The sequence below is a fragment of the Microcaecilia unicolor genome, chromosome 1, assembly GCF_901765095.1.
Source record: "Microcaecilia unicolor chromosome 1, aMicUni1.1, whole genome shotgun sequence".
NCBI lineage: Eukaryota > Metazoa > Chordata > Amphibia > Gymnophiona > Siphonopidae > Microcaecilia > Microcaecilia unicolor.
The window spans coordinates 234,539,432-234,553,538 of NC_044031.1; the positions used below are offsets into that span (position 1 = coordinate 234,539,432).

Here is a 14,107-nt window from a genome sequence, read left to right on the forward strand (position 1 = left end):
CATTTTAGTAGAACGTATTTGTGAGTAAAAAGATGTCTATGTATAGTAAATATGGAGGTCAATTTAAAATAGGTATATCTCCACCTCCCATAACGATGTGGAAAAAAACCCCTGCATGTATAATACCCACGTTGCAGGATGTTGGAAGATTGTATACACGTGGATTCTGGCATCATACCAAACTACATATGGAAAATAACTAGGGCACCTATGGTCACATTGATATACATATGGCAACAATTTTGCACTAAGTCCGTATGTAGGTTACACGTGTAAATACAGCTGTATAATGTTTCTTCTAAGCACTGATGGCTTGTGTGCAAAATTTTTGTCCATGGAATTTGCAAGCAATTTTGTACAGCAGAATTTCTTGATTAAAAATCATAATCATGACAAGGCACAAAATTTGAGAAAAGTATTACATTTTTTACATTAGCTGAATAGTAATATATTAATATTGTTTATATACTATGTAACATGAATTAAAAACACAGCAAAGGAAGGTATTTCAGACTTGTGAAGGAAAATTAATCAAGAACTGTATAGTTGTAATAGCATCCCCTCCCGAAAACACCCCCTTCACATCAGGGCTTTTTAAAACAGAATCACACATCTTGGGGCAACAGTGCCCGGCACGCTACCATTATTAAATTATAACAATCTATGATTAATATTTTCCCATGTGAATTATTTTTCAGATCATGTTATATAACAATAAAACTTTGAATTAAGGTGGAATAATTTTTAAAAATCTATTATTAATATTATAGCACCATCCTATGTATGGGACTAGAACATCCAAATTGGCAGATCACCAGTTTAAGCTAATCACTCAGGGGGTCTTTAACGATGGCACGCTCATGTTTTTAGCATGTGCTAAAAATAGGCGCGCGCTAAATGTTAGAGACGCCAATGCATCTCTAATGTTTAGCGTGCTCTCAATTTTAGTGCGTGCTAAAAACGTGAGCGTGACTTAGTTAAAGACCCCTTCAGCTGCTAAGATGAGGCAGATGCCAAGTTCAGTTTCTCTGTGCTGCCTTCTAACAACTATTTAAAATGTCTCAGTTTTATATTTTCTTGTGTGTGCTACATTTTGCTGTGTGAGTAGGGTTCGTGGTCTGTATGTGCACATGCATGCACACAGCTTAAAGGAAATACTTGCGCTGTGCCCACCACTTTCATGTGCCTTCTTTGCAGTCTCAATGAGCATGGCACAGCTTGCCCTGTGGAGCCACGGGGATGAGTTTATGATCTTACATTACACATCTTCCTCTAGTGTAGCCATTTTAGAGAGCACCAACATGGTAGCCAGGAGACAGAGAAAATTCTTTGAGGCAGAGAACGACCTCTTGGCACGCCTGGTGCTTTCTAATGAGGGAACCCTGTTCTACCTGGGTGGAAAGAGGCTGGACCATTCTACAGCACAGTGTAACCTAGGTGCAGCTATACCAGCATCTGTTCTGCAGATGATTTTCTACATAAGTGTTGCATACTGGGACAGACTGAAAGGGTATCAAGCTCAGCATCCTGTTTCCAACAGTGGCCAATCCAGGTTACAAGTACCTGGCAAGATCCCAAAACAGTACAATACATTTTATGCTGCTTATCCTAGAAATAAGCAGTGAATTTTCCCCAAGTCCATCTTAATAATGGCTTATAGATTTTTCTTTTAGGAAGGTCCAAACCTTTTTTAAACCCCTCTAAGCTAACTGCTTTTACCACATTCTCTGGCAACGAATTCCAGAGTTTAATTACAAGTTGAGTGAAGAAATATTTTCTCCGATTTGTTTTAAATTTACTATTATGTAGCTTTATTGCGTGCCCCCTAGTCCTAGTTTTTTTGATCTGAAGGTAGAAAGGAGCAGCAATGGTGAGGGGGACATCCACTAAACTTGTGCATGTCTCTCTTATGGCTTAGAAGATTCAAGCTCATAAGGGATTTGGCGGCCTAAAAATCAGGTTCTGGGCCAATCAGAGGACCCAACACAACCAGACAGGAGCTGGCAGAGGAAAAAAGTATATAATAGCTGTATCTGCATCAGTACTAGAAAATGGGTGTCTATCATGTCAGTACTGGGCCAGGTCATTGGATGCTGCCCATACAATGCAGCTGGGGCATTGACCCATTATAAGTGTGCATACAGCCACAACTATGGCCCACACATATTTGGGGTGAAGAGAGCTGCCAGTGTAATTCTTCTCTTACATCAACATGATTGATGACAAACATGCTGAGTGCTTACTAAAAAATTGTTTTTGCTGATATCAACCCATTCCTTAGAGGGAACTGTGGTGTGCATGAGCCTGCATATCCTGAAGTCATAAGAACATAAGCGTTGTCATACTGGGACAGACCGAAGATCCATCAAGCTCAGTATTTTGTTTCCAATAGTGGCCAATCCAGGTCACAAGTACCTGGCAAGATCCCAAAAGACTAAAACAGAGTTTACACTGCTTATCCTAGAAATAAGCAGTTGATTTTCCCAAGTCTGCCTTAATAATGGCTTATGGACTTTTCTGTAAGAAGTCAGGCTGCAGGCAAGGTTTCAGGGACTACCCTCAGACATTGGCGCCGACTCCGTGGGTGCTGTGGGTGCTCGAGCACCCCCAATATTTCCCCGCCAGACCCGGAAGTTCCCCAGGAGCCAGCCCGCTGCCTGACCTCTTCTCCCACTCCCACAACAGTCCATCACCTGCCCCTTGCCTTCCTGCATGCTGCCCATAACTTAAAAGTCATCTTACCGGGGTCCTGGCGGCAGCAATAGTGAAAGGCGAGCACGAGCAGGCTCGGCGAGTCGATGCTTCAGCCTGCCTTCCCTTTTCGTTGCTCTCAGCTCTGCCTCTGGTCCCGCCCTTGTGGAAACAGGAAATGAGGGCAGGACCAGAGGCAAAGCTGAGAGCAACGAGAAGGGAAGGCAGGCTGAACTTAGCTTACAACAAGGTCTCTTCCTCGAGGAATATGGTAACATCCTACTCACCCCAATACCAAAAGACACCAAGAAAAACACAAACGACCTCACCAATTACCGCCCAGTTGCGTCTATCCCACTAGTAGTCAAACTGATGGAAAGCTCGGTGACCAAACAGATTACAGAATACATGGACAAGTTCTCAATACTACATGACTCACAATCAGGATTCCGCCCCCACCATAGTACTGAAACTGTCCTAGTCACTCTCCTGCCGAAATTCAAACAAGAAATAGCCACAGGTAAAAGCATACTTCTCCAATTCGACATGTCGAGCACATTTGACATGGTAAACCACAATATACTACTAAGACTCCTTGGCCACTTTGGGATTGTTGGAAATGTACTTAATTGGATCAAGGGTTTTCTAACCACCAGAACATACCAAGTATAATCAAACTCAAACATATTACCACTGTGGAAAGCAGCCTGCGGAGTACCTCAAGGATCACTATTATCACCAATACTTTTCAACATAATGATGATTCCACTGGCAAAATTCTTATCCAATCGAGGCCTCAACCCGTTCATCTATGCAGATGACGTTACAATCTACATTCCCTTCAGACATGACTTAACAGAAATAACCAATGAAATCGATGACGGCCTGAACATCATGGACTCATGGGCAAATTCATTCCAACTGAAACTGAACACTGAAAAAACACACTGCCTCATCCTCTCATCTCAACATAACAAATACAAACCCACAACCATAAACACCCCAGTACACACCCTCCCTACCTCAGACAGCCTAAAAATACTTGGAGTCACAATCAACCGCAACCTTACCCTTGAGAGCCAAGTAAACTCCGTAATAAAGAAAACGTTCTATTCAATGTGGAAACTTAGACGATTAAAACCTTACTTCCTGAGAGAAATTTTTAGAAACCTAATACAATCAATGGTCCTAAGCCATGCAGATTACTGCAATGGAATCTATGCGGGATGCAAAGAACAACTCACAAAAAACTCCAGACCGCCCAAAACACAGCAGCCAGGCTTATATATAGTAAAACACGATTCAAAAGTGCTAAACCCCTCCGAGAAAAGCTGCACTGGCTCCCAATCAAAAAAAGAATCATCTTCAAAATCTGCACTTTGGTCCACAAAATGATCTACAGCGTAGTTCCAGGATACATGATAGACTTCATAGAGCTACCTACCAGAAACAGAATTGGATCATCACGATCATACCTAAACCTACTGTCACGTCTGTGGCCGTGACCACCCTCAGATTTACCTCATTTCTGGGGGCCAGCGGCTGTGCTGGCTTCTCTCTGTGTTTGTGTTAGTCTTGTCTCTGTCCTGGTGTGCTGGCTGCTTGCAGCATGAACCTGATTGCTTCACTAGACCTCACCTGTGTGGGCTATGCCTCTCTAGGGAGCCAGCATCTAAGATGGCTGCCACCGGTTCTATGCCAGCTTCCAAGATGGCTCCGGTTTGTCTTTCCTGTGGGCTCACTTCCTATGTGTGTCAAGCCTCTCTTTGGGGTCAAGGTACATCCTGCTTCTGTCCTGCTGCTGGTGACCTCATCAGTGAGAGCCTTCATAAGGAAGTGCTGTGCTTGCAGTCAGGGCCTTTGCATAAGTGTTATGCTCTTAGGCCAGGTCAGCTTAGTAAGTGTCTGCTGCACTACTGCTTAGCCTCTCTCTGGGTTCCAGCCCAGTTTCTTTCTGTGTCTGTGTCTCTGTTGTCCTTCCGTGGGGGGTCTTCCCTGCCACTGTCTGTCTGTGGACTGCGGGTCCTTCCTGGCTTACCCTGTGTTTGGGGTGAAGCCTCTGTTCCTGGCTTACCCTGTGTTTGGGGTGAAGCCTCTGCTCCAGGCTTACCCTGTGTTTAGGGTTACCATATGGCTCCAGAAAAAGGAGGACGGATTGAGCCAGCCGGGTTTTACTTCCATTGCTTTCAATGGAAGCAATTGAGCCAGCCGGGTTTTACTTCCATTGCTTTGCAATGGAAGTAAAACCCGGCTGGCTCAATCCGTCCTCCTTTTTCTGGAGCCATATGGTAACCCTACCTGTGTTGGGGTGAAGCCTCTGTTCCTGGCTTACCCTGGGTTGGGGTGAAGCCTTTGTCCGGGTTTGTTCTCTGTCTGTATGCGAAGCCTCAGCCTTTGTGGGTTCCCCAGTCAGTGTGTGGAACGGCTGTGGCTTCAGACCCTTGGCCTGTTCTTCCTGGTTACTCTGTTTGCTGTGCTGCCTGCCCAAGACCCTTGGCCTGTTATTCCTGGTTTGCTCTCTTTACCCTGAACCCTGCCTTGCCTAGCCTGTGTGCCTACCCTGCTTGTATATCCTGAGGGTATATCCTGAATCCTGTATCTGTCTGGCTAGTATGTATTTCCTGGGTATTATTCCTGTATCCTGTCTCCACCTAGCTAGAGGGTTTACCCTGTGGGTATTCCCGGATCCCCGTTCTGCCTAGTGTGTTGCTGCCCTAGTCCTTGCTCCTGCTAGCTTCTGTATGCCTTGTGTTCCTTGGTCTGTCTTCTGGGTCTTGCTAGTGGCTGTGCAGCAGCACACTGTCTGAGTCTAGTTCCGTGCCCTGTTGCCCTCGTGTATCCCAGACCCAGGGTGGGTCCTCTGGATCTTCAGTTCCTGCCTTATCCTGCAAGTCCTGCCAGCCGCCTGCACTTCGGAGCTCAACTCCAGAGGAACGGTGGCTAGGTGCAGGTGAAGCTGTTCCTGTCTCATCTGTTCTAGTTGCCTGCCTTGTACTACTCCAGTCCAGAGTTCCAGTACTGCTCTTCTGTGTTTCCAGTCCCGAGGTGGTCTTGCCTGCCGCTGCCACTCCTTGGCAGTGGCCCAAGGGCTCACAAACACCAGTCCTGCCTCGAGGACCTGACAGATTGCCAAGGCCCTCGAGAACGCAACAGGAATGGACTCCCAAAAGCTGTGAAAACAGTCCATGACCATCTAAACTTCAGGAAACCACTTAAAACCATCCTCTTCAAAAAAGCATACCCCACTGATCCACCGTAAACCCCCACACCTAGCAACACAGCATTACCAATGATCGTGCTGGACAATATACAATTTTCATTCCCTTCGACCCCCATGTTGCCTGATACACACCTACCTCATTTGACCACAATACAACATTGTATTTGCCATCAGCCGACGTGGCGAACGCCATTACGGTACTATGTAAGCCACATTGAGCCTGCAAATAGGTGGGAAAATGTGGGATACAAATGTAACAAATAAATAAATAAAGTAGCCAAAGGCATATGTATGTGGACTCACATGACAATCAGGCAATCAAAATGCTCTCAAACCTCCTCCAGCAATCCCAAAGCATATACCAGGTCTAAAAGTCAATTAATATAAGCATTTACTGTATAAGTGGTTTATAGCAGGCACAGATGTTTTGATTTTCCACCTTTGACCTTCATGGACCATGGTGAATATCAGGCTCATTTTCGAAAGAGATGGACGTTCAAAAAGTGACATAAATCGGCACTTGGACGTCCATCTCTCAGAGACATCCAAATCGATATAATCGAAACCCGATTTTGGATGTCTCTATCGGAGGTCCGTCGCAAGGACATCCAAATCTCAAGGGAGCATATTGGAGGCGTGGTGGAGGTGGGACTTGGGCATTTCTTAGACTTGGACGTCTTTGAGCCATAATGGAAAAAAGGAAAGACGCCCATGACTAAAACTTGGACATTTTCACCCGGATCTGTTTTTATTATGAATAAGGCACAAAAAGGTGCCTGAAATGACCAGATGACCACTGGAGGGAATCAGGGATGACCCCCTCCCACCCTCAAAAAACATCATTAAAAATATTACTTGCTAGCCTCTATGCCAGCCTCAGATGTTATACTCAGGTCCATGAGAGCGCATACAGGTCCCTGAAGTAGTTTCGTAGTAGGTGCAGTGCACTTCAGACAGGTGGACCCAGGCCCAAACCCTTCCTACCTGTTACATTTGTGGAGGAAACAGCGAGCCCTCCAAAACCCACCAGAAACCCTCTGTACCCACATATAGGTGCAGGGCTATGCTAGTGGTGTACAATTGGGGTTAGTGGGTTTTGGGGGGCTCAGCACACAAGGTAAGGGAGCTATGTATCTGGGAGCATTTTATGAAGTCCACTGCAGTGCCCTCTAGGGTGCCCGATTGCTGTCCTGGCATGTCAGGGGGGACCAGTGTACTACAAATGCTGGCTCCTCCCACATCCAAATGGCTTGCATTTGGACATTTTAGACTTGGACGTCTTTGGTTTCGAAAAACGCCGAAAATCAAAGACATCCAAATCCAAGGACGTCCATGGTATTTTCAAAACCAAAGATGGATGTCCATCTTTTTTTGAAAATGACCTTCTCCCCGCCTCCGAATTTGGACGTTTTACAAATATGTCCAAATTCCAACTTAGACGTTTCTTTCGAAAATGCCCCTCCACATCATATATGTGTATACCTCAGTGCTACCCATACCATGCCTCCAACACACCTCTTTTCTAAACATGGATAGCTCGATGCCACCAGCATATACATGTGTAGATTGCAGCCATTTTAAAATTGCTATTTCCACATGGATGCTGCTTACATGAGTAAATGCTAGCCTTTCAACATGGTAATTGTGCATAGGCCTTAGTGTCATCATATTTTCTAAAGATAATCATGATAGATATTGGGGATTCAAAATATAATTCACACTTTTTTCATGTTTTTTAAAATCGAAGTAAATTTATAAGAAAACTTCAGTTGTTTGCAGTGAAATTTCTGTGTGTTAGAAATCTGTGCATCATTTAATAAATTAATTTTCTGCTGACACTTCCCATGGCTGTTGAACTTGATAGGCAATGATGTCAAGGCACTGGGAAAGGATTACACAACTCACAGGTCATACTTTTGATGTTGAGTCTGAAAGCTTCTGTCTGAAGAATATAATGGAAGCATCACTTCTAAAATGCAAAGAGGACATTGAGGTACAGATTTTTATGTATCTTGTGAAGTATTTATATTTATTTAATGACTTTTCACATCTGTTGCCTTTAATTAGAGGTGAGCTTAAGTTCCAAGAGAAAATTGCTTTTGTTTCTTAATTTACCACTAATAGCTCACTAGAGGCAACTGCAGAAAGGCAGAGATCAGTACCATGGATAGTTCCTGATGAATAAAGGTCTATTTTGGCTTGAAATATTGGTTGCTGGTCAGAATAGAGTTATTGTTGTTCCAGTAAAAGCTATGTCAGTCTACAAGTATTCCAAAAATGTGAACCTTGGGGCTGATATTCAGACTGCGCAGTGAGTGATTTAAGTTAAATTGTAGCCATGGCTGTATATTCTGCACTATCTGTATAGGTAAAGGTGCTGAATATATAGATAGAGTGGTCACTGTGCCAGAACTATCCACTTAGTTTAAGCCTGTTATTCCACAGGCCTCAACTAAATGAATACATTCTCAAGCTTAGTATCACCACTATATGGATTAATTTTTCACATGTCCTTGCCCCTATCCCCTTTTTATATGGATTTTATCAGGCCATTTAGGAGTCCTTCTACTTAACGTAGTTAGAATCAGGGCTTAGTGCATTTTAATGTAGGACTTTCCCCACGTACTAAGCCCAGATTCAGTACAGCACTTTAAAAAAACATTTTCCATTTTTTAAAATTTGATTTGATTTATTGATTTGATATACTGTTTAACCCTACAAAGTTTTAAATCAGTTTACAGAAAAGAACATTCAATAACAAAACTATTAATATAATAGAAGTGATATATCAAATAATACAAAATATCAATAAAACATTACAAAAATGTGCATGGTACCTGCAAAAAATTAACACAGGCACACTTATCACCTCCTATTTAGGAGGTACTAAGAGCTCCTGTGTTAAGTCTGTGTTTTCCAGTTAACACAAACTAATCAGAATGTGCTAGCTGAATGATGCTCACACAGACCAATGAGTAGTGTGAGTTGGCTCTTCCAAAGGACACAAGAGAGACGTGATCATACTTGAGAGATCTTTTATTGAAAATACACCAAAAGACTCAACACGGGCTGTGTTTTGGCGCAGAGGAGCATGTCTTAGGAGTCTGAAAGTACGGTGTATGCTAATATATACTGTACAATTCAAACTTTCATGCAGAAAAACGGATGATGTTGCAAAACAACACTACGAGCATGTATGTATCAGCATTTACACATGTAAGTGGGTGATTTAAAAACCTTCATGTCTAAGGGGAGTCAGTTAAAGAGCCAAGCTCCAAAATCCAAATTTTGGGATATGAGTTTGTGTTAAATGTTAGAGAAATAGCTTAATTGTGCCCTCAATCAGAGCTCTAAACTCTGGTCCAAACAAGTAGTAAGCATACATTTATATATGTCTGGGAGCAGGTGTAAATTGCATAATATGAAGTCCTTAAGTCTTCCCAGAAGACCTTCAAATCTGTGCATGTCATGGGTATACATGTGTAAGTAGTAGGTTTTATAAAATTATCACTTACATATGTGTGACCATTTGTTTGTATGAATCAGCTTTTTACACATGCAGAGGGGGCCTAATCCTTCTAAAATTATCTTCATAATCAAAGTACACGTTTTAACTAGTGCAATTTGCTATAATTGCCCTGAACTTTATTGAGCAAATTAGCCCAAATGGTTTACTTAAAAATACAGCATAACCTTTTTGTTTTTTTCCAAAAGGATATCTGCATCAGTGCTGTCAAGGAAAAAGATATTGAAGCAAAGCTGAAAGGTGTCATTAATGAATGGAGCTCTCATAGCTTCACATTTGCCCAGTTCAAAACAAGAGGAGAACTACTTCTGAAAGGAACAGATACATCAGAGAAAATAGCTTTGATGGAAGACAGTTTAATGATTTTAGGTTCTTTAATAAGCAATAGGTAAATTGTTGGAATCATCTCTTTTTTTAATACCAGGAGTCTCTCCTTATAACAAGTTGTTATAAAAAAATATTTAATGTAACTGAGTTTTACAGTTCTAGCAGATATTGTTTAAGAGTTGCTTTGGGATGTCTGCCTTTACTTTGCTTTAACCAAAGGTTATTGTAAAGATGTTAAATCTTTTTAATGGTTTAAAACAAAGCCTTGAAACATTATAAATGAGCTACTTGTTTCTTCAAATTAATCATGAAGCTGGGCAGGTTATAGGTAAGTGCAGAGGAGACTGTCTGAACATTCATCTTCCTCTTCCTCCTCCTCTCCTCTTCTTCCTCCTCCTGTATCCATTCCCCCATCCTGATACTACTCCAAAGCCTTCCCTAATTCTGCTTTTCCTCCTCCTTCTGTTCCTTGCCCCTTTTCCTTCATCAAATGTTTCTCTGTACCTATTTTTCTGATGCTGATCTTAACCCCCTTTTCTTACTGGTCCATCGTTACCTTCCCATCCCAGAGATGGCTCTCTTCTACCCCTTTATATCACTTAGGAGCCCTTTTACAGAGCAGTGGTAAGCCCAACGTGGGCTTACTGCTCGCTCTTCTGGGACTACCGCCGGCCCAACATGGCTGCTGGCAGTAGTCCCGCCCCAAGCGCACGCCATTTCTGGGGAAAAAGAAAACCCCTGGAAATAGCTTGTGCAGCAATAACCTGGCTGTAATCGGGTATCACTGCTTGCTTCCCGGTTAGTGTGGGAGCCCTTATCGCCACCTCAGTGGGTGGTGGTAAGGACTCCCTGCCGCATGGCATGCATGCATGACCATGTGTTCTGGGGGCTTTATTACCCACTGCAGAAACAAGGGTCCTGATGCGTGGGAAAAACGGCCCCCACCGCTAGCGCAGGGCCCTTCTTCCTGCAGCTTGGTAAAAGGACCCCTTAATCCATTTACATTAACTTCAGTAATAGCCAGATCTTTTAGGAGAGCTAGACCAAGAAGAATAATATTTGACAGAATGCAGTTCAGTTTGCAGGGGCGTAGCCAGCCTTCCGTGGGTGAGGGGTCCAGAGCCCGGGGGGAGGGGGCACATTTTAGCCCTCCCCCCGGCGCCGCCCCCCACCGCCGACATTGCCGCCCCCCCTCTCCCGCCGCGAACCCGCCGCCACTGCAGCCTACCTTTACTTTTGCTGGCGGGGGATCCCACTCCCCGCCAGCCGACGTCTTCTTCTCAGTCCTTCCTGCTCTTCAATTTGTTTGCTGACGTCCTGCATGTACAATTACGTGTGCAGGACGTCAGCAAACAAATTGAAGAGCAGGAAGGACTGAGAAGAAGACGTCGGCTGGCGGGGAGTGGGATCCCCCGCCAGCAAAAGTAAAGGTAGGCGGCGGCGGGGGCGGGTTCGCCGGGAGGGGGGTCCTGGGGTGAATCTGCGGGGGCCCCAGCCCCCTCAGGCCCCACGTAGCTACGCCACTGGTTTAGAGCATTTCAGGCATTTTGAAACTGCTAGACTTCTGCTAGCAGAATGTCTCACTGAGTTTATATTTCAAGGTGAGTTCTTCTGTGTCTCCCATGTGAAAATTGTTTTCCCAGTCTAAAGTGCACTGGATGGTTTTTACTTTCTGCAGCAGAGTCTTATGGGTTTCTTTCTGTGGAAGTGATCCCTTGGAAAGCCTTCATCACATGTCTCTGAATCCTCCTTATAGAAGCACTCCCTAAATCATACTTGGAGTGACAGCTTTCTCTTTAGGAATGATCTTTCTATGAACTACTCTAGAGTTTTCACTCATAGATAAAATATTCCTTGGACCCAGTCATCAAGGTCTCTCAAAGGTGGTCTTAGCATTTATCAGTAACACAAGTGCAACGCTATATTTATATAATAATCAGTGTTGCTAGTCTCTATTAGATTGCAAGATTAATGAAGTAGGGGCTGCTACAGTACTTGTCTGTAAAGCACTGTATAAACCTGGAATGCTTTATAAATTATGTTAATAATAATTAGTAGTTGGAGTGACTGAACACCCCTGATCCTTTACAGTATAATTCTATTGTTATGTAGGTACAATGCACCATTCAAACCAACGATCCAGCAGTGGGTCCAGAAACTGTCAAACACCACAGAAATCATTGAAAACTGGCTGACTGTACAGAACCTATGGATCTACCTTGAAGCCGTGTTTGTTGGTGGTGATATTGCAAAACAGCTGCCTCAGGTCTGTGTGGTTTCTTTTGAGCACAAATCATGGTTGCAAAAAATGAAAGTTTAAGGTTTAGTAATTTGATATACCATCTCTCTTCAAACACATATTTTCAAACCACTTAGGCATACAAAGTTCCATAGGTTAAGTCTAAGTGCTTTGAAAATATGCCTCGCATACCAACAAAGATAAATGTCATTCCAATGAAGCACCTAAAATATTTGAAAGTATAAACTACATAATGAAACTAATAGAAATTTAACAGCCTACCAACATAAATACACAAGGATAACATTCAAGAGTGGAATACTCTTAGCACTGGCAGCCAATCTGAGTCCAGCACCAATTTTCTTAAGAACAAGTGGAGGGGCATAATCGAACGGAAGCGCCTATCTCCATGGGCGTTTATCTCCTAGAACGGGTCCGTGAAGGGGCGGGCCGAACCGTATTTTCGAAAAAATGGACGTTTTTGAGCTGGGCGTTTGTTTTTTTTTTAGTGATAATGGAAACTAAAAACGCCCAGCTCAAAAACGTCCTAATCTGAGCCATTTGGTCGTGGGAGGGGCCACGATTCGTAGTACACTCACCCCCCTGATATGCCAGGATACCAATTGGGCACCCTACGTCAGTGCGGTGGACTTCAGAGAAAGCTCCCACATGCATAGCTCCCTTACCAAGGGTGCTGAACACCCAACCCCCCTCCCCCAAAACCCACAAATGTACAACACTACCATAGCTCTTAGGGGTGAAGGGGGCACCTACATGTGGGTACAGTGGGTTTGGAGGCCTCCCATTTACCAGCACAAGTGTTACAGGTGGGGGGAGGGGAATGGGCCTGGGGCCACCTGGCTGAAGTGCACTGCGGTACCCACTAAAAGTGCTCCAGGGACCTGCATACACGCAGGCCTCTAGGACTGGTTGCTGCTATATAACCTTGGCACACCAGTTGACACCTGAAGACTAATCTCTACGAAAACGTCCTTTATTGGAATAACCGCATTTACTCACAGTTAACTGCAGATCAGAGGTTCTGCCCCACTGGCAACGAGTCTCCCTGGTACTAAGATGAGCAGTAGGTCAGAACTGGCAGAATGCTGTACAATGCTCTTATTCAGCCACATTCAAGGGAAGAACTAAGTTGTCTAACGTGGCTAACACAGGAAAGGGAACTAAAACTGGCTTACAAAAATGGCCACTACCGCATGGACTACAACAGGAAACACAACAGGGCACACTCTGACCAGTAGGCAGGGGGAAAAGCACCATGGGAGAAGAGCCTACCAACTACCAACATTGTGAGACTGTAACACAAGCTAATGAAATCACGGAGCCCAATACCCTACACCCACCACAATGCAATGCTGATGTGACCCTGTACTGCACCCGAGAGCCACATCTGACCCAGGGAAAGGCTGTGACAGGATCGAACACATTCTGCTGTCATGGAGGTGGGTACGGCATTTGAGGCTGGCATACAGGCTGGGAAAAAAGTTTTTAAAGTGGGGTTTTTTTTGGTGGGAGGGGGTTAGTGACCACTGGGGGAGTCCGGGGAGGTCATCCCCGATTCCCTCCAGTGATCATCTGGGCAGTTGGGGCACTTTTTTGGGACTTGTTCGTGGAAAAAAAGGGTCCAAACAAAGTGACCCAAAATCACGGTAAAAACGCCTTTTTTTTTTTCGATTATCAGCTAAAGACGCCCATCTCTCCTCGGCTGATAACCACGCCCCAGTTCCGCCTCCACCACGCCTCCGACACGCCCCCATCAACTTTATTTGTTTCCGCGACGGAGTGCAGTTAGAAACGCCCAAAATCAGCTTTCGATTATACCGATTTGGGCGCCTTTGTAAAACAAACGTCTATCTCCCGATTTAGGTCGCACTATAGGCGTTTTTCTCTTTCGAAAATAAGCTGGATAGTGGATTAGCCTTGCTCATTGCAGGCGTGTCTGTAGTGGAATACAGAGAGTAATTTACCCCAGCCCCATTTTAGAAAGCCGTGCTAGTGGTTTCTGGTGCAATAATGCCAACGCAGCCCTTTGAATGGGTTGTGTTGGCATTGCTAAATGGCTTTGTAAAAGGGTGGGTTTAGAATT

At 44.1% G+C, this 14,107-nt stretch overlaps 1 protein-coding gene across 1 annotated transcript in view; it reads left to right on the forward strand.

Moving 5' to 3' along the window:
• Nucleotides 1-14,107, forward strand: part of LOC115471141 (dynein heavy chain 5, axonemal-like) — a 766,968-nt gene that overhangs the window by 149,001 nt on the left and 603,860 nt on the right. Inside the window, 3 exon segments of the mRNA XM_030204834.1 lie at nucleotides 7,776-7,904; nucleotides 9,626-9,825; nucleotides 11,877-12,030. Coding sequence (XP_030060694.1) covers nucleotides 7,776-7,904; nucleotides 9,626-9,825; nucleotides 11,877-12,030 — 483 coding nt within the window.